Source organism: Ascidiella aspersa, chromosome 6, assembly GCF_963924565.1.
Source record: "Ascidiella aspersa chromosome 6, kaAscAspe10.2, whole genome shotgun sequence".
Taxonomy (NCBI): Eukaryota; Metazoa; Chordata; class Ascidiacea; order Phlebobranchia; family Ascidiidae; genus Ascidiella; species Ascidiella aspersa.
In genome coordinates this window covers 1208044-1233215 of record NC_139452.1, presented here as the reverse complement: position 1 = coordinate 1233215, position 25172 = coordinate 1208044, and the positions used below count along the sequence as shown (strand labels likewise).

General features: G+C 34.9%; 4 protein-coding genes across 4 annotated transcripts in view; 1 reads left to right on the top strand and 3 right to left on the bottom strand.

The window, feature by feature from the left end:
- LOC146139091 (structural maintenance of chromosomes protein 5-like) overlaps positions 1-1600 on the top strand; it is a 36763-nt gene extending 35163 nt beyond the window's left edge. The window contains exons 26-27 of the mRNA XM_083391235.1: positions 739-948; positions 1020-1600. Of these exons, the coding sequence (XP_083247361.1) occupies positions 739-903 (165 nt within the window). The 3' untranslated portion in view covers positions 904-948; positions 1020-1600. The remainder of the gene's footprint in view (positions 1-738; positions 949-1019) is intronic.
- A 963-nt stretch (positions 1601-2563) lies between these two features.
- On the bottom strand, positions 2564-6021 carry LOC146139090 (plasmolipin-like). The gene is made up of 2 exons (XM_083392118.1): positions 5014-6021; positions 2564-3926 (listed from the first exon to the last, which is right to left on the bottom strand). The coding sequence occupies exons 1-2, from the start codon at positions 5205-5207 to the stop codon at positions 3611-3613; spliced, it is 510 nt and encodes a 169-aa protein (XP_083248244.1). The 5' UTR covers positions 5208-6021; the 3' UTR covers positions 2564-3610.
- A 5290-nt stretch (positions 6022-11311) lies between these two features.
- LOC146139089 (plasmolipin-like) lies at positions 11312-12706 on the bottom strand. The gene is made up of 2 exons (XM_083391627.1): positions 12462-12706; positions 11312-11597 (listed from the first exon to the last, which is right to left on the bottom strand). Exons 1-2 carry the CDS (start codon positions 12704-12706, stop codon positions 11312-11314), a joined length of 531 nt encoding a protein of 176 aa, XP_083247753.1.
- Positions 12707-21278: 8572 nt separating this feature from the next.
- LOC146139088 (MARVEL domain-containing protein 1-like) lies at positions 21279-24179 on the bottom strand. Its single transcript, XM_083391908.1, has 2 exons — positions 23899-24179; positions 21279-22824 (listed from the first exon to the last, which is right to left on the bottom strand). The coding sequence occupies exons 1-2, from the start codon at positions 24108-24110 to the stop codon at positions 22533-22535; spliced, it is 504 nt and encodes a 167-aa protein (XP_083248034.1). The 5' UTR covers positions 24111-24179; the 3' UTR covers positions 21279-22532.
- Between the last annotated feature and the right edge of the window lie 993 nt (positions 24180-25172).

The window sequence follows — 25172 nt, the reverse complement described above, 5'->3', positions numbered from 1 at the left end:
GTTAAGGCAGAAAACCATAACAATTTCAACATCAACAATATGAAATCTGTTTAAATCAGGGGTTCTTAAACTTTTTTTACCGCGGACCCCTAAAATTTTCTTTCATCTTGCGTGGACCACTGTAGGCGAAAATTTTTCAAAATGATGTCTTAAATTGACTTTCACAATACAAATAGATCGACTTCATAAATTTGCTGATTTTGGTCCAAAAATGAGAAAGTGAAATGGAGTCTAAATACATTTGGTGTCAAATACGTTTTCTTTTTGATTAAATTGTTTTCTTTAATGATGTGATTACTTCTTAAATATTCCCTAATATTTCATTTAGGCCTTCATGGACCCCCTAAAACTAGGTCACGGACCCCCAAGGGTTCCATGGACCCCAGTTTAAGAACCCCTGGTTTAAATTGAACAGAAATTAATCAAGCTGTCGGACAGAATTTTTTATTTTTACGTGTAAAGATTTGTAAGTATTAAAAAAATGCGAAATCCTGCCAGCAATACAGCAATTTATCTCCATGTCAAAACACTAATATCAAAATAAACGTAACACTATTAAAACAATAAATTGCGTATCTTTATTGAATCAAAGTAATTGGCGCATGTTTCTGCTTGTCGATCACTGTTCCGCTGACGCGTATATTAACAATAAAACTAAAAGCTTAAAAACCCGAGTAAAACCAGGATCAGAAATTTTTGTCGCCTGGCACGATTGAGTTTTATTTATTCATACTGCAGCTCCTTCCAAACCTGACATACAACCGCCACATGAGCGTCCATTGCGTTTACAACGGACCCGACCTAATGTCACCGAACCACTGGAAAATATCGAGGTTCGTCAGACGCAGGAGGGCGCTGAAGTATGAGGATGACGAAGATGACGCCACCACCTCTGCTCGATGACGTCACTGCACGTTGTAATGACGTTACTGCCTCTTTTGTGATGACGTTGGTACAAGTTTTGTTGATATCCTTTAAGCAGACGCCTATTTGTGTTAATTCATTTTTTTATTTTTTAGATTTTTCGCCACCGCTGATGACGTAATACGCGAAGATATGACGTCATAAGAAAACTTCAAATTGCGCCATTTTCTACAATTTATTTTATTTGAAAAGAAAATCTTACTGATTAAATGTTTTAAAATGTTTTTCCTTTATTTATAAAATATCTTCCTAAAATGAATTTCGTCCTCGACCTAAATTAAGAACAACTCAATATTTTGTATTTTTACTGAATGCGTTTAACTTTTGCTTCTAGGGTCGTGAGTTCGAATCCCACCTTGTACCACCACTCTTTTTGTGCAGTTTATAATTTTTAAATGAACTAGTTTTCACAACAATTCCGCCATAATTTGTGCAATTAGTTTCTATTTCGCAGTAAGTGGGAAAATTAAACTTGTATTTTACCGAACTATCGTTAAACGTGAAGAAAATGTGCGATTTTAAGAAATTTAATTTTCTGTCAACTTCGAAATGTTTGTTTTGCCGCAAATTTTAGGCCATTATTTTTTACTTTTTACGTCGATTTTTACACGTTTTATTACGACTGAGCTCGCTTTATGTCTTGCCGCACGAATTATTACTACGCCGTGAAAATATTCGCCGCTTTGTGTTACTTAATATATTTTTCACGAAAACTTTAAAAACCTGATCAGTTTGTGAAGCAGCAGTTACTAAAAAGTGGTCTTATTATTATAAAATTAACACTAATAATTTATTTGATTTATGCATTGATGCTTTTACCATCCAAATCTAATGCTAAAAAATGAAATAACCTAGTTTTAACAGTCTACAAATTTCTTTTCAAACACTACATCGTTTTAACTTCTTCTACTATTTTATAAGGTTATATCTTCCGTAGTGAAGTGTTTGATTAGTAATCACTTACTGCACGAGTACATTCCAACTTTAGTCCACTATAAGCCTAATTATTTATTGGTTAGAACTGAGGCTGCAGAGTCGAACTCGGGACACTTGTAAACTATTTATGTCTATCCGAGTCCGACGTGCGCATGCGCAGTATTAAACTTTGAAACTAGTAAGGCTACAAACTGAAATTGTCAGGCGGAATAGTATATGGTGGATATTTTTTAATCACGCATTGTGGGTAAATGAATTATATGACACCCTATGAATGAAATATCCATCTGAATTTTGTTACGTAAAAAGTGAAATACAGGTTGTAGAGTCGCAGCCGGACTAGGGCCTTGATAAAAATCGCACTTTTGGTCGGAGTAGGACTCTGGTTTACTTTTTTAACGGAGTCGAGTGTTATTTCAAGTTTTTAAAATTCAAAACATTTACTTAGTGGTGCACATTACTTTTAACAAATGGTGCATACCAGAAAATATTGTGCTTATCTGTCAAACCTATTTTTTGAAGGGTTTGAAAATTTCTTTTAACTGTCCTGTGGTAGTGCCTATGTGCGGGGTTCGGTTGTAAAAAAACGAAATCTGCATTATTCTGAACTTGTTGGTCCACTACATAATGCAAAGCACTATCAGAATTTACAAACTTTGTTGTCACGAGAGTATTTGTAATAAGGTATCATGTGACGAAAATCCTGTGATCGACTGGTTCGCAATTAAATTATTTTCATAATCCTACAGTTTACGCCTTTTACTTTCCAAACAGCATTTGTTTTTCAAATCTCTTTATTACAAAAATCTTCAAAATAATTAGGAACAAAGTGTACATTTCTTGTAACTACGATTGGCGACATAATGCAAATTAAATGTTTGCAAAACCACGGAAAGTAACTATAGTGCAGCATTAAGTTTTAGATTTCTGTACTGCAGAGGCGCTGTTATAACATGGTATTAGCAGTAGGCTAGAATAAAACCCAAATTTTTCGTCAAGTTTTCAGAAATAACACGTTTCAACATTTTACTATATGAAGTAATTGTAAGAGAATAGATATTGTCATCATTAACAGTTTTTTTTAATTGTGCAACTTTCAATTTGCAAAATACCTTCAATAATAATAAAACCAATGGTATTGGGATTACGAAAACTGAATTCTATTACCCAGGGAAACTGGGGTCCGTGGAACGCTTAATGGTGCGTAGACTAGTTTTGTAAACGTCTATTAAGGCCTTTGAAATATTAGTGTGTGTTTTGAAAAATATAAATCATTTTTTTTAATAAATAGATTTTATTAGAAAAAATCGCTTTGATGCCTTCATATTAAATGTGTTTAGAATGCATTTCAGTTTCGCAATCGTTGGACGAAAACAACAGGTTTCTTATAACGTTAATTGATGACGTCATCTTTGAAAAAGTATGCCGACCCTGGTCCACACGAACCAAAGAGATTTTCATTGGTCTGCGTTGAAAATGGTTGGCCAACCCGTGTATGGCGTCACAGGTGAACAGGTACGTTTCGATTTACAAAATTTCATGCATTACGCTCAAGGTTTTTATATTGAAGTATAAAGCTACTGGTGATATACGATAATGCAAAGCAATAATAAACAAAATCACAATTATGTATCTCTATATATAAGTGTCAAAAATCACAAAGTTCATTCTGCTATAAACGGCCTTAAACCGCCTACAATAATCCATAGCTGACAACCAAAAAACAACCACAACCCAAAACAGCTTCTCTCTAAACTGCGCCAGCTGGCGGATCTTTGGCGGAGGACGCGGGTCCGCTAGATGACGCAGCTGAGCCCTCCCATGGAAATCCACCTTTCCATTCCTTGTAGCTCACAAGTGTGTGTGCGATGTAGACAACAGTAACGAACCAAGCGAACACAGTTCCCCCGACAAGTACAGACACGTTTCTACAGTATGCTGCGGCTACACAGGCCGCTATGAAGTACAACAACGACCAGAAAGCGTTGAAGGCGAACTCGACCAAAGTCCAAGGAGCTCCCGCGCATTTCGTGTGCAACGCTAACAGGTACATCACTAGGAGCGCCCTGGAGCATAAATAATTTATATTAGGGGTGTGAAGAAAAATAGCAATACCGGATATCAGTAGCTACAGTTATATTGGTAAAAGTTTATTTACTTTTTTACCTTTCTACTTAGAAAATAGCAATTGTGTACTTTTTATAAACGTAAATAAAGTTTGTAGATTGTATCATTCTAAAACTTTTTATGTTTCGATTACTATTATAACGTTATTTCTTTACTCTTACAAAGGCATTTGTTTACTATTATAATGTTATCAACTATTCTAATTTATTTGTTTTCGAATAAATATATGTGTTCTTTTTTATAAGTTGCATTTGCCTTATATTATAAAGATTGTTTTGTTCGCTTAAAAAAGCTTAGTAAAGATAATTTTTGGGTCGCCAAACTTTGCTGTTTTTGAAAAAAGTTGAGAAACACCGAGCTATAATTATACTTTTTGTTCAATGCGAATTGCAAACAAGTTATGGACTACAAGGAAAGGTTACCCGAGTCCGACGAGCGCATGCTCAGTACCAATTTAAAACTGATAATTATGTGACAACTCTATGAGTGGATCGCTGTATATGCACTGTACACTGTTAAAAATATTGGGTAATTCATTGAAAAAGTTTTGGGTAGTGCAACAGTTTACCCCGAAACAGGGCCAAAAAATTTGGGTACCTTGAAAACCTACCCAAGTAGAATTGGGTAGCGTGCATACCTGAAGAAATTTCCTTTTTTTTGTTGGGTATGCAAAACAAATCCTTTACTAGAAGAAATTAGTGCAGACGAAAAAATGTTCTTTAAGCGGCCTAAAACGTCTTCAAAACTTCAATAATTAAAAGTTATATATAAATTGTGATAAATAGTAGTTTTATCTTTCCTTCGCTTATAATAATGATTGGGTAAATTTACGTGGATCTAATATTTTATCCGACCCGTGGCCGCCATTCCTCAGAGGATGGAGCCATTTCGGAAAACGTTTGGTGACCACTGATCTAATAAAACAACACTGGGTGGTCAAAAAAATGGTTCAAAACTAATTCAAAAAATGAAAGTTTGGAAAGTCCTGGTTTAGGAAAATTCTTGCAAGCTTTGTTTCCAACTTACAGCGTTAAAATCCAGGAAGTGACGGCCACAAACATCACAAACTGGAAAGCTGGAGAATAACTGAGCGCCCATGTTCCAATGGAAGCGATCAGCGCCCAGCAAATCAACCCGAACACAACCTCAACTATCTTCAGAATGCCAGGGATTGAAGTGAGGTAATTCATGTTGAAACCGATTCCGCCACTGTCAGACATTGCTATTTATCAGGTATAGTTAGTATTAAAGGTCCTATGAGTAATCTGAAAATATAAAATTTAAACATTTATAATTTGTTCCTATTTTTTTTTGTCTAAATTTACCAGTGTTCGAAGTGATGTGAATAATAAACTTGTGCTTCATGTAATATTTATGCACTTCCAATGATTGGTTAAATAAGTAAATATTATTTCAGTTACCAGGGGCACCAGGTCATTTCCCCAAAAAATATTTTTTTTTGCCAACTTTAACCCAGTCAATACAAAATTTTGTTCGAAGTGAAGGTGACTGGGACGTTCACGGAAAATATGTGAATTTCAGGCAAACCCGACCCGGGTTTCGGTTTCCGCAGCTTGGTTGGTCTTGGTTGGAAAACGATTCGTTAAAATCCCAGTTTTTAAAAAGCTACAATAAAGCCAATTGAGTCGACTGTTAATAATAAACTAAAGAGGTTACAGTTACGCTAAGAAGAATAAACACTTTTTTACCATTGGGGCGTACAAGTCTTTTAGAAATGTAAAATGGGTAAGTATTGTCTAAGTCTGTATTAAAAATAGTGTGGGTGAGCAATGCCGAAGCTAGCAAGCTACAGCTTTGGGAGGGGATTTATGCCTAATTTCAATCTAATATAAAAATGTTTGAAGTGATGTAATTCATGCTAATACCGAGACATTGTTTTTTATTAGGTAGTTAGTGTTAAAGGTCCAGTGAGTGATTTGTAAATATAAAATGGATGTTTAGATTTTTTTATTTGGTTTATTTTACCTGTTTGGCAACTTTAGTTGCGTATGTCACTAACACAAAGTATATTAGTGAAGTGTTATTTAATTATAGACGGCCACAGATCATGCATTAAATAAAAAATGCTAAAAACAAAATCAACGTAATTGCCGTTATCTAAATCTTAAAAAATACTTATTATTTTTTGTTGGTTTTGGCAAAATTTACCTATTTTGATAAAAAGATTTATTCCAATGCAACGTTATTTTTCCGTTAGTTTAATCCTAGGGTTGTTATATTATTGGTGTAATATTACAAACACTATTAATATGACTTTTGTGATTTCCCGGAATTTCCTTTAATTTAATCTTTAAACATCTAAAAACTTGTATGTTATAATATCTGCTATACGCTTTTGCTAAAACCCATAGATGTTCGTTCCATCGAAACAGCGTGGTCGTAAAATTCTTCCTCATAAAACTGAAATTACGACCACGCTGAAATACCTAGAACCGATAGTATACCGGTAGGCCGTTTATTGACTTGTATAACAAGGCACGGCTACACGTTCAACATAAGGCCTACCTATAAGAGACTAGATCACGTCAAAGTGTTCATAAATTTTAATATATTATTAAAATACAAAATCAGTAACTGAGGCCTCTAAAAAGATTTATATGCATTGTTTATTTTCACTAAAACAGCTGTAACTATCAATAAATCACAGATTGAATTTATCAAGACAACCAAAATGAGGATGACAATCAAACTTATAAACTTAATGAAACTCAGAAATATCAGGACTAAATCTTAAATACAACTAAATTAACAAAGCTTTTTCCAGCTGATCAACTCGTATGTGTCCATACTTTCCTATTGTTCACACAATCTAGTTCCGCCGATGCCGTGCTTTGTTTCAAATAATGAGACAATATGTCTATGACATCACTATTGGGATATTGTTGCGCGACAGTCACAAGGCTAGAAACGTGATCTGTCACGTGATCACACCGGTGTCGTATTTTTTGTGGAAGAAGGAAAACCGTAAACATTGCTACATCAGGGTTTATTGAGCCACGGACCGCTCCACCCTTTAAACTCTTTAGCTTACTTTTATTGGGAATCGATTTAACGAATAGATTTTAGGGCACATAATATGGTTGTGCATTGAAACATTAACAAAAGAACAAATAAAGTCAAATACTTTTCCGAAACTAACGTTTGACGTCAACAATACATCTAAAATAATTTTGCCAAAAATATGCGTACCCAAACCCAATCACATTCAGGCACATAATAAGATTTTGTCGAAAGAACAAAAAAATGAATTACTTCTCTGTGAGTTCGCCATAACGTTCACAAAATGCTTCCTACTTTCGTATGGACGTTGATATTCTTACTACGTCTAACTACAACCTTAACCATTATGCTCCAACGTCTGTAACTGTTGCATCTTTGAAACTAACAATACTTATAATAAGCGAAATTTTGCAAAAAATATTTATCCCCAATCACATTGAATAAACTAAATTGCTTGTTGGGTGAGGTTGTAGCTTGCAGGTTACCCAACTCAAATTAAAATAACTTGTAAAAAATCTACGACCCGCTCTGCGCCTATTGGTGACATACAAGGTAACAAACTATGTTTTAACATGATTTTTTTTGAAATTTGGACCTTGCTGTCATTCGCCATTCCCAAATTCACATAGCTAGTTTAAAACAGCATTTCTAAAATATCCGATTAAACAACAATAAATGCTTATAAGATGCGAAATTCGACCAAAAATATGTACAGTGTACACCAATCATATTGAAATAATTAAATTGCTTGTTGAAAGAGGCTGTAGCTCTTACAGGTTACCCAACTCAAATTGAAACCAACTTAGTAAAAAGCATACGGGGCTCCTACGCCTACTGGTGTCATACAAGGTAACAAACTATAGTTTAAGATATTTGTTTTTAATTAGGCCTATGTTTTTAAACTCTATTTATACCACATAGCTAATTTAAAACAGCAATCCTCAAATATTCGGTTAAAAACAACAAGGCTAGAGTGCTTACTATGCAAACGTGTGACAATGATGCAGCATTTATACCGTGTTAAAAGTGTACATTGTACAAAGTAACTTACTAATTGGGCGTATTAAAATTAACGCGCTGATTATCACATTATGCGACCTAACTGAAACTGTTAATATTTCCTAACCGCGGGTTTTGCTTGCTACATATTCCGAACCTTATCCATCAGCGTTTCGCGGTTTGAAGCCTTAAGCTCGCCTCACTATGTAAATAACTCACCTAACCGTCTTTTCTTATCGCGGCCTCGACAAACATTTAAGAAACAAGCGCATTTAGCGTCGGTTGTAATGTAAATAGACGGTTCAACGCTGTGATTGGAAAACCATACATGATAGTGGAGCTAGCTGTCACTAGAATGCCGAGGTATTTACGGCCTTTTTGATGTAAAAGTCATTTTTTGTCAATACGCTAAACATCTTAATTTAAAAAAAATATTCTTTCAGGAAATACGTAGTCCTAGTTCATTTAGTTAAAATTTTAACTCAATTTTGTTGCTCTCTTTTAGACCTAATTGACGTCCTTGTAACGTTCCGTGACTTACTTTTTTACTATGACCCACCCTGGTTTGCCTGGGGTTATGTCGCTTAAACCAGAGCATTCCATACCTGGGGTTATGTCGCTTAAACCAGAGCATTCCATATAAGTCTGTGACCCTCTTTTATTTGATAAAACTTTTCGCGACGATTCAGTTTATTGTTTCTCAACCATTCTTCGCGGCAACCTTAATACTAAGCAAACACAATAGCGAAGATTTGGTGACACAACACAAGTCATTAGCAAAAAACAATTATACAGTGGCATAAACCCGCATTTGTCTTTTTTTTTTGAGAAATATTGCTCAAAACACATCTCAATAAATCCAACAACGAGAATCATTGCAGTCGACGCCTTCTAATTACAGGTAGAGACCAATTGCCTGAGAAACACTGTCTTGTCAAGAATATTGTTTAAGGTTTGAACAATAAACTTACAACAACAAACAGGGTAGGTTTATTCAAGACTGGTATGAAACCGTTCTACCCCACACAAAACAATGACATGACTTCCACATATTGTCTGCTTATCGGTTTTGCTCATGTAGCCCACACATACAATATTAAGTATTGCATCTTACTTCAAAGACTGAATGGAAAGGATGGGTAATTCAACTGAATTAGCCGACAATAGGTAATTTATAAACTGACTACTTAAAACAGCTTCGCTTTCTCTAAATTTCCCTGCTAAACCTGAAAAACACTGGATACAAAAAGAACCACAAAGGTTCAAAAAGATCTAAAACAACTTTATTTAAAAAAAACATATTACTATAGTTATTAAACCTTTGTGGTTCTTTTTTGAATCTTTCTATATGATCAATAGATCAACAACTGACATAAGTACAGGCTTAGATCCTCAGATAAACCCAAAATAATAATATTACCGCTACTTTATCTACTGAAAAAACATTTTATTCCAAGCATAGCCCACTCTTCAACCTCCGCAAGAAGTGAGAGTCTGTTACGATGCAAGGTTGTTTATAAACCCCAGTTGTCATACTCCGCACGACCACACGTACACAGGTAAATCACCGCAACACTGTAACCGTTCTAGAATTGACAACAACAGCGCATTGTGACGTCACACTGTCACCGGGTGCGGCTTTGTGACGTGACAGGGCCTTAATGGAAGGCGGCACCTGAATAGGACATCGTAAAAAAGCTTTTTGGGAGATTTTAAGTCGTGCGATCACTGAGGATTTTTTTCAGCACTATACACAGATTTTCTTTATATTTGTAAACTAAGTGCCTGCATTTTTCTTGTTTTTTGTTCACGTTTTTTATGCGAAATGTTACTCGAAATAAAGTGTTGTAAGACGTAGTGAGATCAGCAAAGCCCATACAGAAGTAGGCTTCATTTTGAACGTTTTGATTAAATTTTTATTCGTTTTAAACATCGAATAAAGAGATGTTTGAAATGGTCAAAATGCTTCCTGCTTCTGTATGGGCTTTGCTGATCCCACTTCGTTTAACAACAACCTCCCACCATTATGCGTTTCAAATAATAAAATGCAATCATTATACTTTTGATTTATGTTGGAATTCCAATAGCTTGACTTACTGTTGGTTTTAAACGCCTTGGCTTTTTGCTATGAAAGTGACTTAATTTTATTCATTTAAAAGCTGAACTTTTGCAACGTGATCAATTTACATTGTTCGTTGCTAACCTTTACAAGAGTTGGTATTGTTTCATGTTTTTCTAACTTAAAAATCTAAAAAGCGGTTGTTTCCATGAATTATAAATACACTTTTGTTTATTATGAATATTGCACATACTTATCACTTAGTTGCAACGAAATCATTAATAATATAAATAAACACACAAGTGCACAATAACAAACAATTTAACATTTTAATCGCATAAATTAAAAACTACACTTAAACCGGGATTTTACGCGCGTTTACAATTAATCTAAAATATTTAAATATTGTACAAACGAAAAAAAAACATTCCCTATCGACTTAGCGCATTGAAAATTGGCAAAAGTCGAAAAGAATTCTGTAATTTTAAACCAAAATACATTTTGGACACTAAAACACTTAGGTACACTATGAGGTACACTATTAACTGATCTGTTATGTAGCTTCATTATAACGAATCTCTAAGCCAAAGATGTCGAATAAATCGACATCATTATATCACGATGATACAAGCAGGGATCAAACGTCTTTATCAAGATGACAATTTTTTCTTTAAAATTAATTCTCCAAATACATTTCTGTTGCAAAACTTTTTCTAATAAAAAAACAAAACAAAAAACATGGAAAACATAGCCTGTCGACCCTGTAAGTTCAAAACAGGCAGCAATCCCCACAAAACGAAATTTAAAATGTTTTCACAATGCACTAAAACAAAAACCATCCCAATTAAATTTTCATTTTTTTGAAATAAAAAGCATCCAGCTGGATTTGCAATCTAAAAAATATGCATGTTTTATTTTAAAAACCTGCATGTATCCGCGCTACAAATTATCAACAAAAACATAATAATTTGCAAAATAAAACTAAACAAAGAGCATCCCCAGCGACGCTGTAAGTTCATCTGGGTCTACAATCCTTACACAACCTTCCTTAACTGGCTCAGTTTTTCAAATAAAAGAATTATTTATTTTCTTAACTTTCTGGTTTTCGCGGCGATGCAATTAATAACAAAAAACATTATTTTCTACATAAAATAAACATAAAACGAAAACATTCGCTGTCGACCCTGTAATTTCAAAGGGGTCTACAATCCTTAACAAAACCCCACCCTGTCGGTCCTGTAAATTTCACGCACTAACGTGACCCCCGGCGCCGCTGCGGTCCCAAGGGTACTTCCCCTTCCAATCGCGGAAGCAGACAATGGTGTCTGCTGCGTAACAAAGGGTGTTGAAGAAGGCGAAGGCTGCGGCTGCTTGTAGACTAGTGTTGTTCCACGTGAATGCAGCTGTGACGCAAAACGCGACGAAGTAAAGCACACACCAGATGGCGTAGTTGAGGGTCTGGACCAGGGACCATGGAACCGAGGCCAACTTGGTCTGATGGAGCCCGGTGAAGAATACCAACGAGAATAAACTGTGGAAGATAAGAAGTTGTATTCATTTTTTTCGTTTTGTTGTTTTTCAGTCATGATTTTTCTGTTTCGCTTCCACGATAAAAGGGAAAAATACAAACAAAATAACAGAAAATCTCGGAAAACAACGGCTTGGGCGAGCTGCGGGAAAAGCATAAAAAGCATGAAAAATATTTTTTTAGTTAATTAATTTTGGACTTGTTTTGTTTTTTTAATTTCATAAGTTTTTGTTAGAAATGTGTGATGAATACGTCATGCAACTCAATGTTCGAGGGATGATAAAAATATATAAACATGCGCTGCGGGAAAACATGAAACTTTTTTTTCTCTTTTTTTTTTGTCTTCTGTATAAAAAGTTCTTGTTTGGAGCATTTGGAGTAAGAATATCAAAGCTACCTATACTTCTGTATGGGCCATAATATCCCTACTCTGCATTTCTCTAATTTACGTTTCACGTATAAAGTCATTCTTTTAAGTATATAAATGCAATTTTTGTGCGCGTTTCAAATAAGCTTAGAAAAAAAAGCATATGTTGACCTTAGAACCTTAGTTACGACAATATCCATTTTTCGTCAATTTTTTAGCTGGGAAATTTAGACTAATATCAACTTTTTTGGCTCTGTTTGAGGTTATTGGAGGGTAATGGGTGGGGTTAGAAAATGGGTTAGGGTTAAAATTAATAGGGAAGTTAGTGATGTACTTAGGGGTGGGTATGGGCTAAGGTAAAATGTTGTATTTGGCCTGATTTGTTTTTGTTGTATCGGCCATTTAGGTCTTATTCCTTGGTAGACGTTATTACGACTATTGTGTATCTCCCCTGTTTTTCTTTTTAGGCCACATATTAAATCTTATTTTATTTTACTCACAGAGTTATGATCCACGATGTAATTGATACGAAGAGAACGAACTTGTAAGCAGGACTGACGACAGCTCTAGGCACAGAAGCCACTAAAGCCCAGACCATAAGACCGAAGAACGACTCCAGTATCTTCAAGATGCCTCCTGGCGTCCTGAGGTACGCATAGTTGAACTCTATATCGTTTGATGACGTAGTTGTTGATGACGTAGTAGTTGTTGTAGTTGCAGTGGTTGTGTTTTCTGTTTGTTCCATGGTTTACAGATTATTACCTTAAAATTAGCGGTTATCAGACTGCGGCGTACTTGGAAAAAGTCTACAAAACAAACATAACACCTCAATACATTATACGTCAGTAAATAAATAAATTAATACCAGAAGAACTTATTTTTATTGTATACTATGCCTGGTACAACGGTCTATTTATTAATCCAATAAATTATTGCATTTTTTGAACCCTTTTAATAGCAATATTAACTTACGGTCATGTTGTGTTTTCTCATAAACTCTTCAAGCAATATACTAACCTATTTTATGTGCCTGATGCGTCATCGTTACTTAAATGTTACGCCAAGTTAAACCAAATAAACGATTTATTTTCGTGATTAGACTAGATTTTAACGGAGAACAAGTTAGCTCGAGAATGATACAGTTTTAATAACAATGGTGTTTTGACGTCACGGTGTGACATAACTTTATGACGACATCCCAATTAACCAAAATCTTTGATCTGTCCTGCTAACAGACCCCTAATCTTTCAACACTGGCCTTGAATAATAATTTTGCAAAATCACGCCTTACAAGACATCTTTTATTGCAATACTGTTGTCTAATTAAAATAAAGATTACATTAAAAAAACACTGCAACAATAACCTGAGACAGAAAAATAGTTAATTCCGTGTTCTTATGAGGCCAATCAATGATAGTTTTTAGGTCTCGCATGTCTGCATATATTTGTACTACGAATGGGTTACTTTACATATATATAATATATATTTATAATTCTATATTATGAGTAAATCATCAGATAGCAATCTATTGAACGTAAACGAAATAAACAAAAATCCTTTATTTCTAGGCAAGCTAAAATAAAAATATGTTTAAAATAAGCTAAACAAATCTAGTTTTCAAATCTGCCAACAACACTTTATAGCTTGGTATGAATTTTCATAATTATAACAAACCTTACCAGAACGCAGCCACCTAAATGCATTGTGGCTAGCTGTTCATGTGACCTGCAACCGGCGTAATAAAGCTGTTAATAAATAGCTAAGGTTGGTTTAGCTGCATTACGATTGTTGGCACAAGCTTCGTTGTGTGCAACTAAACATTACGAATTATTGTCAGTAAACCGTGATAATTGGCATATTTGTGGACATTTTTATAGATGAGTAATAGTACTGAACAACTATATTTTCATTGGAGTGAAATATATATTTGTTTTAAAATTTAACAATCTGATTTTCGGTTTCTACGTCTTGTAATTGTTTTTGTTTCTTTTTCATCGTTCGGATTCCAGTAGATTTTTTTATTTAAAGGTATTTTGTTTTTAAAGGTCCTATGCACTTAAATTAACCGAAATATTTTTCGTGCTGATTTGTGTCAAGTTATTCTCTTTGAACAAGTGGTTATCCTTTTTGTACGTTAACTGTCACACGTGTTATACGGCACCAGAAAAAAATATTATAGGTGAAATTAACATAAATCACAATCGCAGTGGTTCAATATTTTGCATATTTTGTGACGTAATACAACACAAATGACGAAACAAAGCACCGATTCCAGAACTCGACTTAGTTTAAAAAAAATAAAATAAAATTGATCGACCTCAAGTAAAACGCATAACAACATACTATTTTCGCACGTGATGAAATAAAGTTTAAAATAAATTAAAACGCGACACACAACAGCGAATTCGACAATGTTTTTAAGAATTATTGTGTTTTTAAATTTGATCGCTTTTTTGGTATCGGTATTGGAACAAATAAGAAATATCAGAAATCCTTATTCAGTTAAAACAGTTTCATTATTTTTGCTCAAATCCAACCAAACTGCGGCGCTTTTACGCCAGTCTTTGTAGTAGACAATAGCGTGTATGACGTAAGAATAGGCGTTCGAGAAGGCGAAGGCGGCGGCCAGTTGCAGGTTCCGCTGACCCCGGGTTTTGGCCACCGACACACAGAAGGCCACCCAGCAGAGGGCGCCCCAGAGCGCGCAGTTCCAGAACAAAAGTTTCTCGTTTTGGGTTCGAGAAGCAAAACCAAGGCTAAAGACAAGTGAACAAATTCTGTGGAAAATGTAAAAAGTGATGAGATTCCTAAGACGTAATAATGATATCAAAGCCCATACAGAATTAGGAAGCATTTTGCAAAAGTTTAGAATAAACCTTTAATTTATCTACTTCTGTATGGACTTTGATATTCTTATCACGTTTTTTCTATAACCTTCAACCATTATGGTCCAGAGATTACTGATATTCCAAAGTTATTGTTTTATTCTCGTTTTAGCTCCGAGAGGCGAACGCAAGGCTAAACGCAATTGAACAAATTCTGTGGAAAGTTGAAAAGTAAATAAATGAAATTACTAATACGTAGAATGAATATCAAAGGCCGTACAGAGTAGGAAGCATTGTTCGAAACGTCCAAAATGCTAACTACTTGTGTATGGGCTTTGATATTCTTATTACGTCTTACTATAACCTTCAACCATTATACTTCGAGATTACTTATATATCCAGGCTAAACGCAATTGATCAAATTCTGTGAAAAATTGAAAACGCAAAAAAGAACTTCAATATACTTATGAACAATACGGATCTGTTGTTTTAACCAATGATGATACCAGTTCGGTATGAAACAACTTTTTTTCAAACACAGTTATAACACTTATAAATTTACTTACACTGTAATAACCAAAGATGGCAAAAATGCGTTATTTAATTTATTTAAGTTTCTTTACAGTAATGGAGTAGTTTATTAAACAAGATTTTTATCTATTTGTTTCATTAAAAATCCTTTTAATTCCAAGTTACTTACACAGTTATAACCCAAGATGAAACTACAACAAACAGAACAAACATTTGAGCAGAATGCCCAGCTTCATACACAGATGCAACCAGAGTCCACGTCAGCAAACCAAATATTAGCTCGAATGTGTACAGAACAACATGCAGTCGGTTCCCCATACTAGAAACTAGTATCTCGCCAACACTGAAACAATACGACTTGATTAACAAGTAGGTTACGCTTTATATTTTAACTTATACGTTTTAATTCATACATAGGACGAACAACGAACAGGTTTTTTTCAACTAAGCTGTACAAACTCAACTCTTTTTGCTGTGACTATTTCATCTTTGTTAATTGATTTAACTCAACAATTAACTAAGAAAATAATAAGGTTAGAAACTTCAATAATGACAATAATTTCATGGTAACTTTTATATGTTTTTCTCCTAGGTTCGTTCTGTTTAATTGCGAACGTCACTAAGTAAAATAACTATAGAACTTGCAATTACGGCACACCTTCACACAAACGAGTTTATTACAGCAAAATGCACTTAATAAGTAGGTTTATATTGTGACTTGTATGTTTTATATATAAGAACGTGCAATTTCTAGCACATCTTCAAACGATAACTAATTCTACCTTTTATTATCGAGTATCGACTCCGATCCGATATTATCGGACATTCACACTTGTACCTACTTTTGTATCTCACTAATACTAAAACAACAGAATTCCATAATATCAATATATTATCTCTACTCGTTGGCATGAAGTCTCAGAATTGAGTAGGCTATACCCGTAATTAGTGTTATAATAATTTTATTTCTGTATATTGCGTTTTTTTAGGTGGGTTATGGCACATGACTTGCCTGGGACTTGACTTGGGCCACTGACAACTTAAACTGCATGGGACTTGACTTTTTTTGCAAATGACTTAACCTAACTTAGAATTAAGTTACGTTGCAAATGAACTGACTGGGACTTAAGTCTTAGTTAAATAACTTGTTTACATACAGCCCGTGTACTCGTATTTTTCTTGTTACATGCGTTCGATCTACTAACACAGTAAAATATTTCATAAATATCCTACGCAATCTCAACCGCTCAGTCAGTTGTTGAACATCGACTTTACATTTGCTGATAATTCAGTTCCGCATCGTTGCACCCGGCCGGCAAACATTGACCCGAACTCATGACGTTTTATCACCAAAAAAATATTGCAGAGATTTAAATGGTTATTCTTAGTGGTTAGCGAGAACGAATAACAATAATAAAATACCTGTTATTTTGTAACTGTGAGTCATATAATTTACTCAGGTGCTCGGCCTGAAGCTAAAATAGTAAGTGTGACATTTTTCGGCCAAATGCCTTTATGCAGAGGTGGCATAAATTTAGTTAAATGCATACACTTGAACTATGCACAGATCTGTAATGTGGCTTGATAATAAATTTCAAAGCCAAAAAGGTCGAGTAGATCGACATCATCTTGAAACAGACATTTCGATACGAAGCTGTGTTATCTTCACTTAACACAAGTTCGTATCAAAACGTCTTAATCAAGATAAAGGAAACAAAAGTTCATCATTAAGCTGCATTACAGATCCGTGCACAGAGCACCTAATTAATGCTATTGTCTTTTCCAATAGGGTTGTCCAATAATGTCGGAACGGGTCCGATACACCGATGTCAAGTTTACTCGTCCGATACACCGATAATATCGGAGCCGATCTGATACCAAGTTAATGTAGGAAGATTTATCCACAATTTGCGATTAAACTGGTTGAAAAGTAATTTCATAAAAAAATAATAGGTTAGCAAGCTACTAATTTTGCTTGTTTGGTCATAGTAATGGTGTAATTGGTATCAGGGTAAAATCTTAAGTCATCTCTATTTTGCAACACAGGAATTTTTGTAAAACTTTTACTTGAATATAAAAAAACACAGTAGAAAACTAACACAACATCAATATAAGAAACATTTTTAAAAATTGCCATTGGAGGTAGTTTGTACAAATTTTCTAAAAAATATAAACCGAAATAAACAAATAAAGAGCACAACAATATCACCTTAAAATTAAAAGAAAATAAAGTACAATTTATTTCGCAAATATTTAGTGAAAATGCAATTTCTAGTAAAAATGGGATTGAGGGTATTCTTCTTCATAAATTCATGAAAATATTTTAAAACCCCTATTTTTTCATAAGTAAGCATTAAATGTACCCAGACTATGCAAAACCACCGACTCCATCGGACCTGTAAATTCACGCTTCGCTGACGTCACCACCAGCCATTATGACGCCACTTTGCCACGGGTATTTCCCTTTCCATTCCTTGAAGCAGACGAGGGCGTTGATGCCGTATAAAAGTGCGACGATAAAAATTGCGGCGGTTGCGGCTTGTAGGTGCGCGCGGTCGCAGGAATAAATGGCGCTGAGAATCCCGGCGACAAAGTAGAAAACAACCCTCACAATGCAACTTCTGAAGAGTTTTTGAGGCCAAGAAATTGATGCGAACTTTGTCTTATTCAAACTCAGCACGAATATAATGAAAATTAACCTGTGATGAGAGAAATATAGTTTTAAAACAAATTTTAGAGCATAATGGTTGGAGGTTTTCGTAAGACGTAGTAAAAAGCCCATGCAGAAGTAGGTATTATTTTAAAAGTTTTGAATAACTTTTAATTCCTAAAAATGAATAAAGAGTTATTCGAAACGTTCAAAATGATATTTATTGCTGTATGAGCTTTTGATAAAACAACTTTTGTTTAGTGGGCTACAATTGCAGCTTTTTTTGTATAACTGCCGAGCATAAACCTATTGTTTTGTTAAATGTGATTCACCCTGGTCAAATTTAGTATCAACATCACTCAAATAATGTTTAGTTTTAACACCGTTACTCATTTGGTTATTAAAGTATATCTGTGACTGTGCAAAATGTGAAACACATGAATATAAATTTTAAGAAGTCCGTGACATTTATTGATTTCAGTAGCAAATTGTAAATGTTTGCAATCGAGAAGTACATTTTGTCTTATATTTTTAAACTTAATTTAGTTAAATTACACCAAAATCAACTAATTGTATTCACATACTCACAGCGTTATGCTCCAGGAGACAATACACACGACCAACACAAATTGGAAAGCAGAAGGAATTGAGTTCGGCTCCAACAGAATCAACACCCAAGGAACAAGCCCCAATATCACCTCCAGTATCTTCAAAACTCCCCCTGCAGACTTAAGGTAGGCCACGTTGAAACAAGGGGGTCACTTAATGACGTCATTGTTTGCTCAGTTTTAATGACGTCACTAGGTAGGTTTTGCTGCATACTTGTAATTCAGTGGTCGTTAACCTGTGGTAAACAAGATGTCTAATGCTTATTTTATCCCAATAGTTTTGACTGCGTTATACTTTCGCATGTTGGGTTTACGAAGATTGGTTCTGAAAAAAATTGGGTCGCGAAAGCTTAGGGTTGAGAATAACCGACCGTTTAACCTGGAATTGTTTATGTTGTTGCTATGGGCAACGTTATTCGAAAACAGCAGGGATTTTAAACTGGGGTCCATGGACCCCTTGGGGGCCGTCACCTAGTTTTAGGGGGTCCATGAACGCCTCATTGAAATATTAGTGTATATTTTAGAAGTAAATCAATTTATCAAAGAAAGCTTATTTAAAAAAAAACGTTTTTTTATTTACACTGACTGCATTAAAGACTCCATGTCACTTTCACATGTTTGGACCGAAATCAACAAATTTATGAAGTATATTTGTATTGTGACGTAAATGAATAATGTAATTTTTAAAAATTATTTACCTACAGTGGCTTACGCGAGCCCAAAACAATCAGGGGTTCGCTGCAAAAAAAGTATAAGAACCCCTGTTCTAAAGGCTGCTTCACATTTATAGCGTTGCCAGCGTTAACGGCAAATTTCCTCGCTCCTAACCGAAAGTGTCAAAGTTGAAGTATTTCAACTTCCCGTAAGCGAAAACGATTTTTTTAAAACGTTTTACTTTAACGCTAGACGCGTCTAGTGTGAACCAACCTTAACGCTGATAAATCTTGTTCAAAATCTATCTTATGACAGAAGCATAAACAAAATAAACATTAAAAAATAGAAATAACTAACTCAATGCAAACGTTTTAATAAACCTTAATAACATGCTTTTCAAATGCAAAAATAAAGTTTAATGTAAACGTTTGTATTGGCTGCTCTGTATGCCCTTCTAAATCGTACTACAACCTCTTGATAGATTTTGTAGCGAAGACATAACCTGTTAATAATTAACATGTAAGGCTGACCAACTACTACCAATGTATCTCATAGCGGAGTGTTGTGTTGTTTTTGTAAATTTCCGCCCCGAACAATTTTAGTGCTGGCGCAAATCGTAATGGGTTAGATGCATCATGGATACTTAAGCCTATACAGAAGTAGGTGGCATTTTGAACGTTTCAAATAAATCTTAAGGTAATGGCTGGAGGTTTAGTTAGACGTGGAAAATGGGCTTTGATATTAACTGTCAGCAACGCCGTTCCGGTAAAAATTTTTTTACAGATAGCCTAGGCCTTACCAATAAAAAACGGATTTTTTACCATATTTTTTTTCATCAGGTTATTTACTTGAATGCATTTAAACTTATATTTCAGTTGTCTACTTGTGCATAATATAAAATAAAAACCTCATGGTTTCTAAAGGTGCTTGTTTCAGACGTCAAGTTATGACGCAACTGTGTGACGTCATCTTCGAAAGTCCCGAACGATAATAAAAAACAAAAAACATTATGGTTATTTATTTGTACTCTTACAGGAGCTGACGATGCCACTTGGCGAAATATATTTTCCTTATAAACAAAACGTCTGATCCTGTTTTTACTCATGTTTTTAACCAGAGTTTTACTTGATATCACAAAAATAGTATACTAGTTTAACACCTTAACATATATGCAATTGTTACTATAGGATTAGCCACTTTAAAATCGATTAGATCAACAAAATATCCTTGTGATCATTTTAACGGGTTGGACGATCTTGCCTTAACTTTTTAATAACACATTTAACCCACATTGTCCCTGTGTTAATACCCTATTGACATTTTCCCCTTATTGTTTTACTTCCTTCAACGCTTGGTAGCAGGCTTTTACCCATCAGTAAACTTTAAATTCTAACCGGGTTAATCCAGAACATGTCCTATTGGTAAACTGGTAGATCAATCAGGTTTCTACAATCAGCACGAACCATATTCCGTATATGTATGACCACGTTATATTCTGTTGGCTTCAGACGGTTTAAATTTAATTTTGTTTAACGAATGTTCTTAACCTTAACTAGAAGGTTCGAAAAGGATTCCTTTGCTCTTTTCGTTTTTGTTAAACAGGGCTCGTTGTCTTGAAAGGGTTGTGAGAACTTATCAATTTTGTCAGTTTACGTTTAAGAAAGTATAAACATCTAACAGTGATATATCAACTAATCTTGGGTTACAGAATCACAGTTATGCTGTAAACGTTACAAAGAGAAAGGTTGCTTTTCATTACAGTGAACCTCCTTTTTCAAAGTAGATATGTTAACTTTTAGCGCTTTAATCTTACAACACTAACAGCTTACGAGAAAAAAAGTTATATTAGGTGATAGAAATATTGCCTTCGGCAAATTTATTACCGAGATCACCTAAAATATTCAGGATTTTAGTGCAAGAAGGCCAAACTACAAAACCAGCTAACCCGTGGTGAGATTTGTATCCACAACCTCGAAGTAACAAAAACGCCTATAAAATATTGGCTCCAATACGTGTGAGATTAACTCTTTAAAAGTATGACATGTGACGGCATTATTCAGAATTTTATTAAATATGACGCTATTAAATCAATATTAGGGAAGAACACACCAAGGTTGGTTATAGCATCGAATACACGTGAACACTTACAAAACTATTTCGAAGTAGGCTCTGCACGGGGCTTGAGTTTAGCAAAGCGTGAAACGCTCGCCACAATAGAATTTAAATGCAAATTACGCCCAGCGCAGCCCAGTGCAGCCGCAGCTCAGTGCAACGGGCCTTCAGTCGTTTTAATGAATGCGGTTTAATGTGAAGACTGCTTAGTGATTCGTAGGTTAAAATAAAGGTCAAGGCACAATTCGTGAATCCACCATATCTTAGTGTTTAAAAGGAAAAACATTTAATCATTAGCGCTATTTATTAGTAGGTCGATTTAATGAGATAAAGTATGTTACGAATTACTGTCATTTCACTTCACGTCACCTTTATTATAAAGTTCATATATTGTGAGAGAGCAATTGCTTTTTACGAAACATGTTTTTGTCCTTCCTTTTAAAAGTGCACTTTAAAAAACAAAACAGAAACTCTTAAAATGCTACTTTAAACTGTGTTTACAAAAGAAATAAAGTACAAAAAATGCGGCTTCAAATAGAGTAAGGACAGCAGAAATGCTAAATGTTGTATTTTGTTGTAAGACATATAATTGCCAATAGATGGAAGTACATAAATATCAGCCACTCAGGCAAGAAAAGGGTTGATAGTAATGGCCTAATTTACCTGATCTACAAATGTATTAATCGTGTATGTTTTTGTGACCCGAACGTACAAAGACATATATCAGTAATAAATTCAAAATTAGACCGACATAATAGATAGGTTACACAAAGTACCCAGACAAAACTAAACACAAATCTAAATTTAACATATTTAAATGTCGCTTTAGACAAATTAATTTGCTCATATATTACAAATTGTTTAAAAGACTTATTTATTATTACGTCATTGCGACGTCATTATTATGTTATTGTGACGTCACGTAGAGTTATGGTTGTCAGAATAGACAACAAGGGGTCTAATACGAACGGAAAACTTTTGTGGTATATTTTAAACATTTTTTATAGAATTAGAAAATAACCAACGGCCGAAACGTCATTATTACGTCAGCGTGACGTCACGTAGTTTTGCAGGAGTCAAAACAAACACGAAAAAAGTTGATTTTCGTCGAACAAAATTTAGCGACACCGAGCGTCGTTGAAACAGCTTCAAGGTGACAATGACGTCACGTGACGTCACACGCGATTACGTCACGCCGCCACGGTGGTTTCCCTGGTTGTGGAGGTTGTGGTACAAGTGCAGGTTCCACGCCACGCCCTGAAGCAGATGAAGGCGTGGATACAATACAAGATTGCTGTGATGAAGATGAACACTGTGGCTGCGATGAGCACAGGCCACCTTCCAGTGTGTGTGGCTGACACCAGGGCTGCTACGACGTAGAAGAAAGCCCAGAACACGTTGAAGAAGAACTCTATGATGGCCCAGGGAGCGCCTGATAAGCGGGTGGCGTGCCAACCGAAGAAGTAGATTATGAACAGGATTCTGTGGAAATATGATTCTGGTTATTTCAAATTTTAAAATAGGAAATAGTACTTTAGAGATGTGAACGCAAGAAGTTGTTAATATAGTTGAAGCAAGCGCGAAGTGGAGTTCTGAGTTACGAAGAGGATTCTGCGGAGGTTAGGGGATTAGATACATTTTTTCAATGAAGGAGTGAACGCATAGAAGTTTAGGCTATTTTGAGTAACCGTGAAGTGATAGGAAGTGTTTTTTTTTTCTGCGGAAATCAGAGACTTGTTGTAAGTCTTCAACAGTTGCCTGCTGCATTCTTATTGTAAAACTAGCCTGTGCTGAGGTTCGAACTCACGTTTATATAAAGTGTAAGCTAGATCAGTTTCTGGCCTTTGTTAGTTCATTAGTACAATGTTGATTGACACCGATACCGGCCTATTACTGGACGAGTACCGATCCTACCATAGATATACGTTTCGATCAGATATTATCGGACATATTTCTAATTCCCAAGCATGATTTCGTTGATTCGAAAACCAAAACACTCTTACTTACATTGTAGCAAACTAAACAATCTCCATATGTTTAATGTAAAATTATAAACAAATATTTGCAATAAAAATTAGCACGTGCTTGGCACCACAAAAATGTATATACACGAATTTTCTTTACTGCCTTAGTGTTTAATGAAATAATTCGAGTTGGTTAGGCGGCTCAGACTCAATAGTTGCTCGGTTGAATAAATTTGTGATTAAGTTTCTTTTCTTAGGTATCACCTTAAACCTCTCTACAAATGTTTGTAGGTATGAGAAGTACTTCCAAAACAAAAATCATGTAAATTAATTATAATTTGACCCTCAATTAATTTTTAATGACACAAATAGGGTATTAAGGTATGATCCAGCCCTAGTCACAATATAAGATTATATTCTATATATTCACATTACAACTCCTAAGAGTTTACACATACTCACATAGTAAGTATCCATGTTGTGACAATAAGCTCTAATTTGTTAAATTACAAAACTGGAATTATTTAGTTGCCCAACCATATTTATTATTACATATTTACATTGAAAAACTCGAGTTTTCACACATACTCACATAGTAAGTATCCATGCTGTGACGGTCACGAACATCACAAACTGATGAGCGGACCATCCATAGTAGATGGATGCAGTGAGAGCCCAGGAAAGCAGCCCGAACACGATCTCACCGACCTTAAGCAAACCTGGCACGGATGTGACGTAGTTGATGTTGACCGCCACAGATGTACTGTGGGTAGTTGTGGTTGTTGTTGTAGTTTGGTCAGCCATGGTTTTGAAGTTGGCAAGAAATTATGGTTCTCAGTTCGGATTAAGCTTGCACTTTTAAATACACTCTATGCTACTGAAACGTAAATAGAACATTGTTGGGTTAAATAGATAAAAAATTAACCATTTAGGAAATAAAATGAAATGTCTAACCATTGGGTAAATATGAACCTTGTTTTCGTATGGATCCCATTTGTTTCAATTTTAGCGAAATCTTGCTCAGAACCCAGCTTAATAAATCTAACCATATGAACTACTGCAGATGGCGAACCAGGAAATCAAACGGCAATATTGGGTCGCGACGCCTTCAATAGGTTGATGAACACTGGGTTAAAGTTAAATCAACTACTTAAAATTAACGCGTTGATGTAATAAGTTGTTGTCAGCCATGGGTTTGTAGAGGCGGTAAATTACGATTTTCAGCGATGTTTTTTTGTATTTTAAAGTTTCTGAAACGCAAAGCATTGTTAACCAGATGTTGTAAATAAATAAAGGTTTATTCGACAAAATGTTCCCCACTTTTGTCTAACTACAACCTCCAACCATTCATAAGGTTTATTCGAAACGTTCAAAATGCTACATACTTTTGTATGGGCTTTAATATTCATTCTACGTCTTACTACAACCTCCGCTCCTCTAGCCATTATACTCCAAATTTGTTTACATTTCAAACAAAAGGAGTTTTACTAAGTTAAAACAAACTATAAACTGTCATGACTCGTTAAAATACTTCTAATTTGGCTAAACATCAAGCCATTAACAGTATAAAAAGTGCAATTTTATACAAAAACTATGTTCGATTTTGAAACTTCCAGCGATGTTTAAAATCCACACAGATATTGCTGATATATAATAATATAGTCTGTTCATATTGCGACTGACAACAAATATTTAGCTCAGACCACTAACACGTGCTTATCAACCGTTGGTTGTGTCGTCACAGTCATACGATTGTCAATACGTGACGTAACAAGGGAACGTAGTTACGCCACAATAATCAGCTTCCTGTGATAATTACGTAATGTCACCAAATGGTGAAAACAACTTTTAAATATCACATTAACA

Coding starts and splice junctions, on each gene's coding strand:
- LOC146139090 (XM_083392118.1), bottom strand. CDS start 5,207: ATGTCTGACAGTGGCGGAATCGGTTTCAACATGAATTACCTCACTTCA. Junction 3,927..5,013: donor ACTTCCTGGATTTTAACGCT/GTAAGTTGGAAA, acceptor TTTATGCTCCAG/GGCGCTCCTAGTGATGTACC.
- LOC146139089 (XM_083391627.1), bottom strand. CDS start 12,706: ATGGAACAAACAGAAAACACAACCACTGCAACTACAACAACTACTACG. Junction 11,598..12,461: donor ACATCGTGGATCATAACTCT/GTGAGTAAAATA, acceptor TATCTTCCACAG/TTTATTCTCGTTGGTATTCT.
- LOC146139088 (XM_083391908.1), bottom strand. CDS start 24,110: ATGGCTGACCAAACTACAACAACAACCACAACTACCCACAGTACATCT. Junction 22,825..23,898: donor ACAGCATGGATACTTACTAT/GTGAGTATGTGT, acceptor ATATTTCCACAG/AATCCTGTTCATAATCTACT.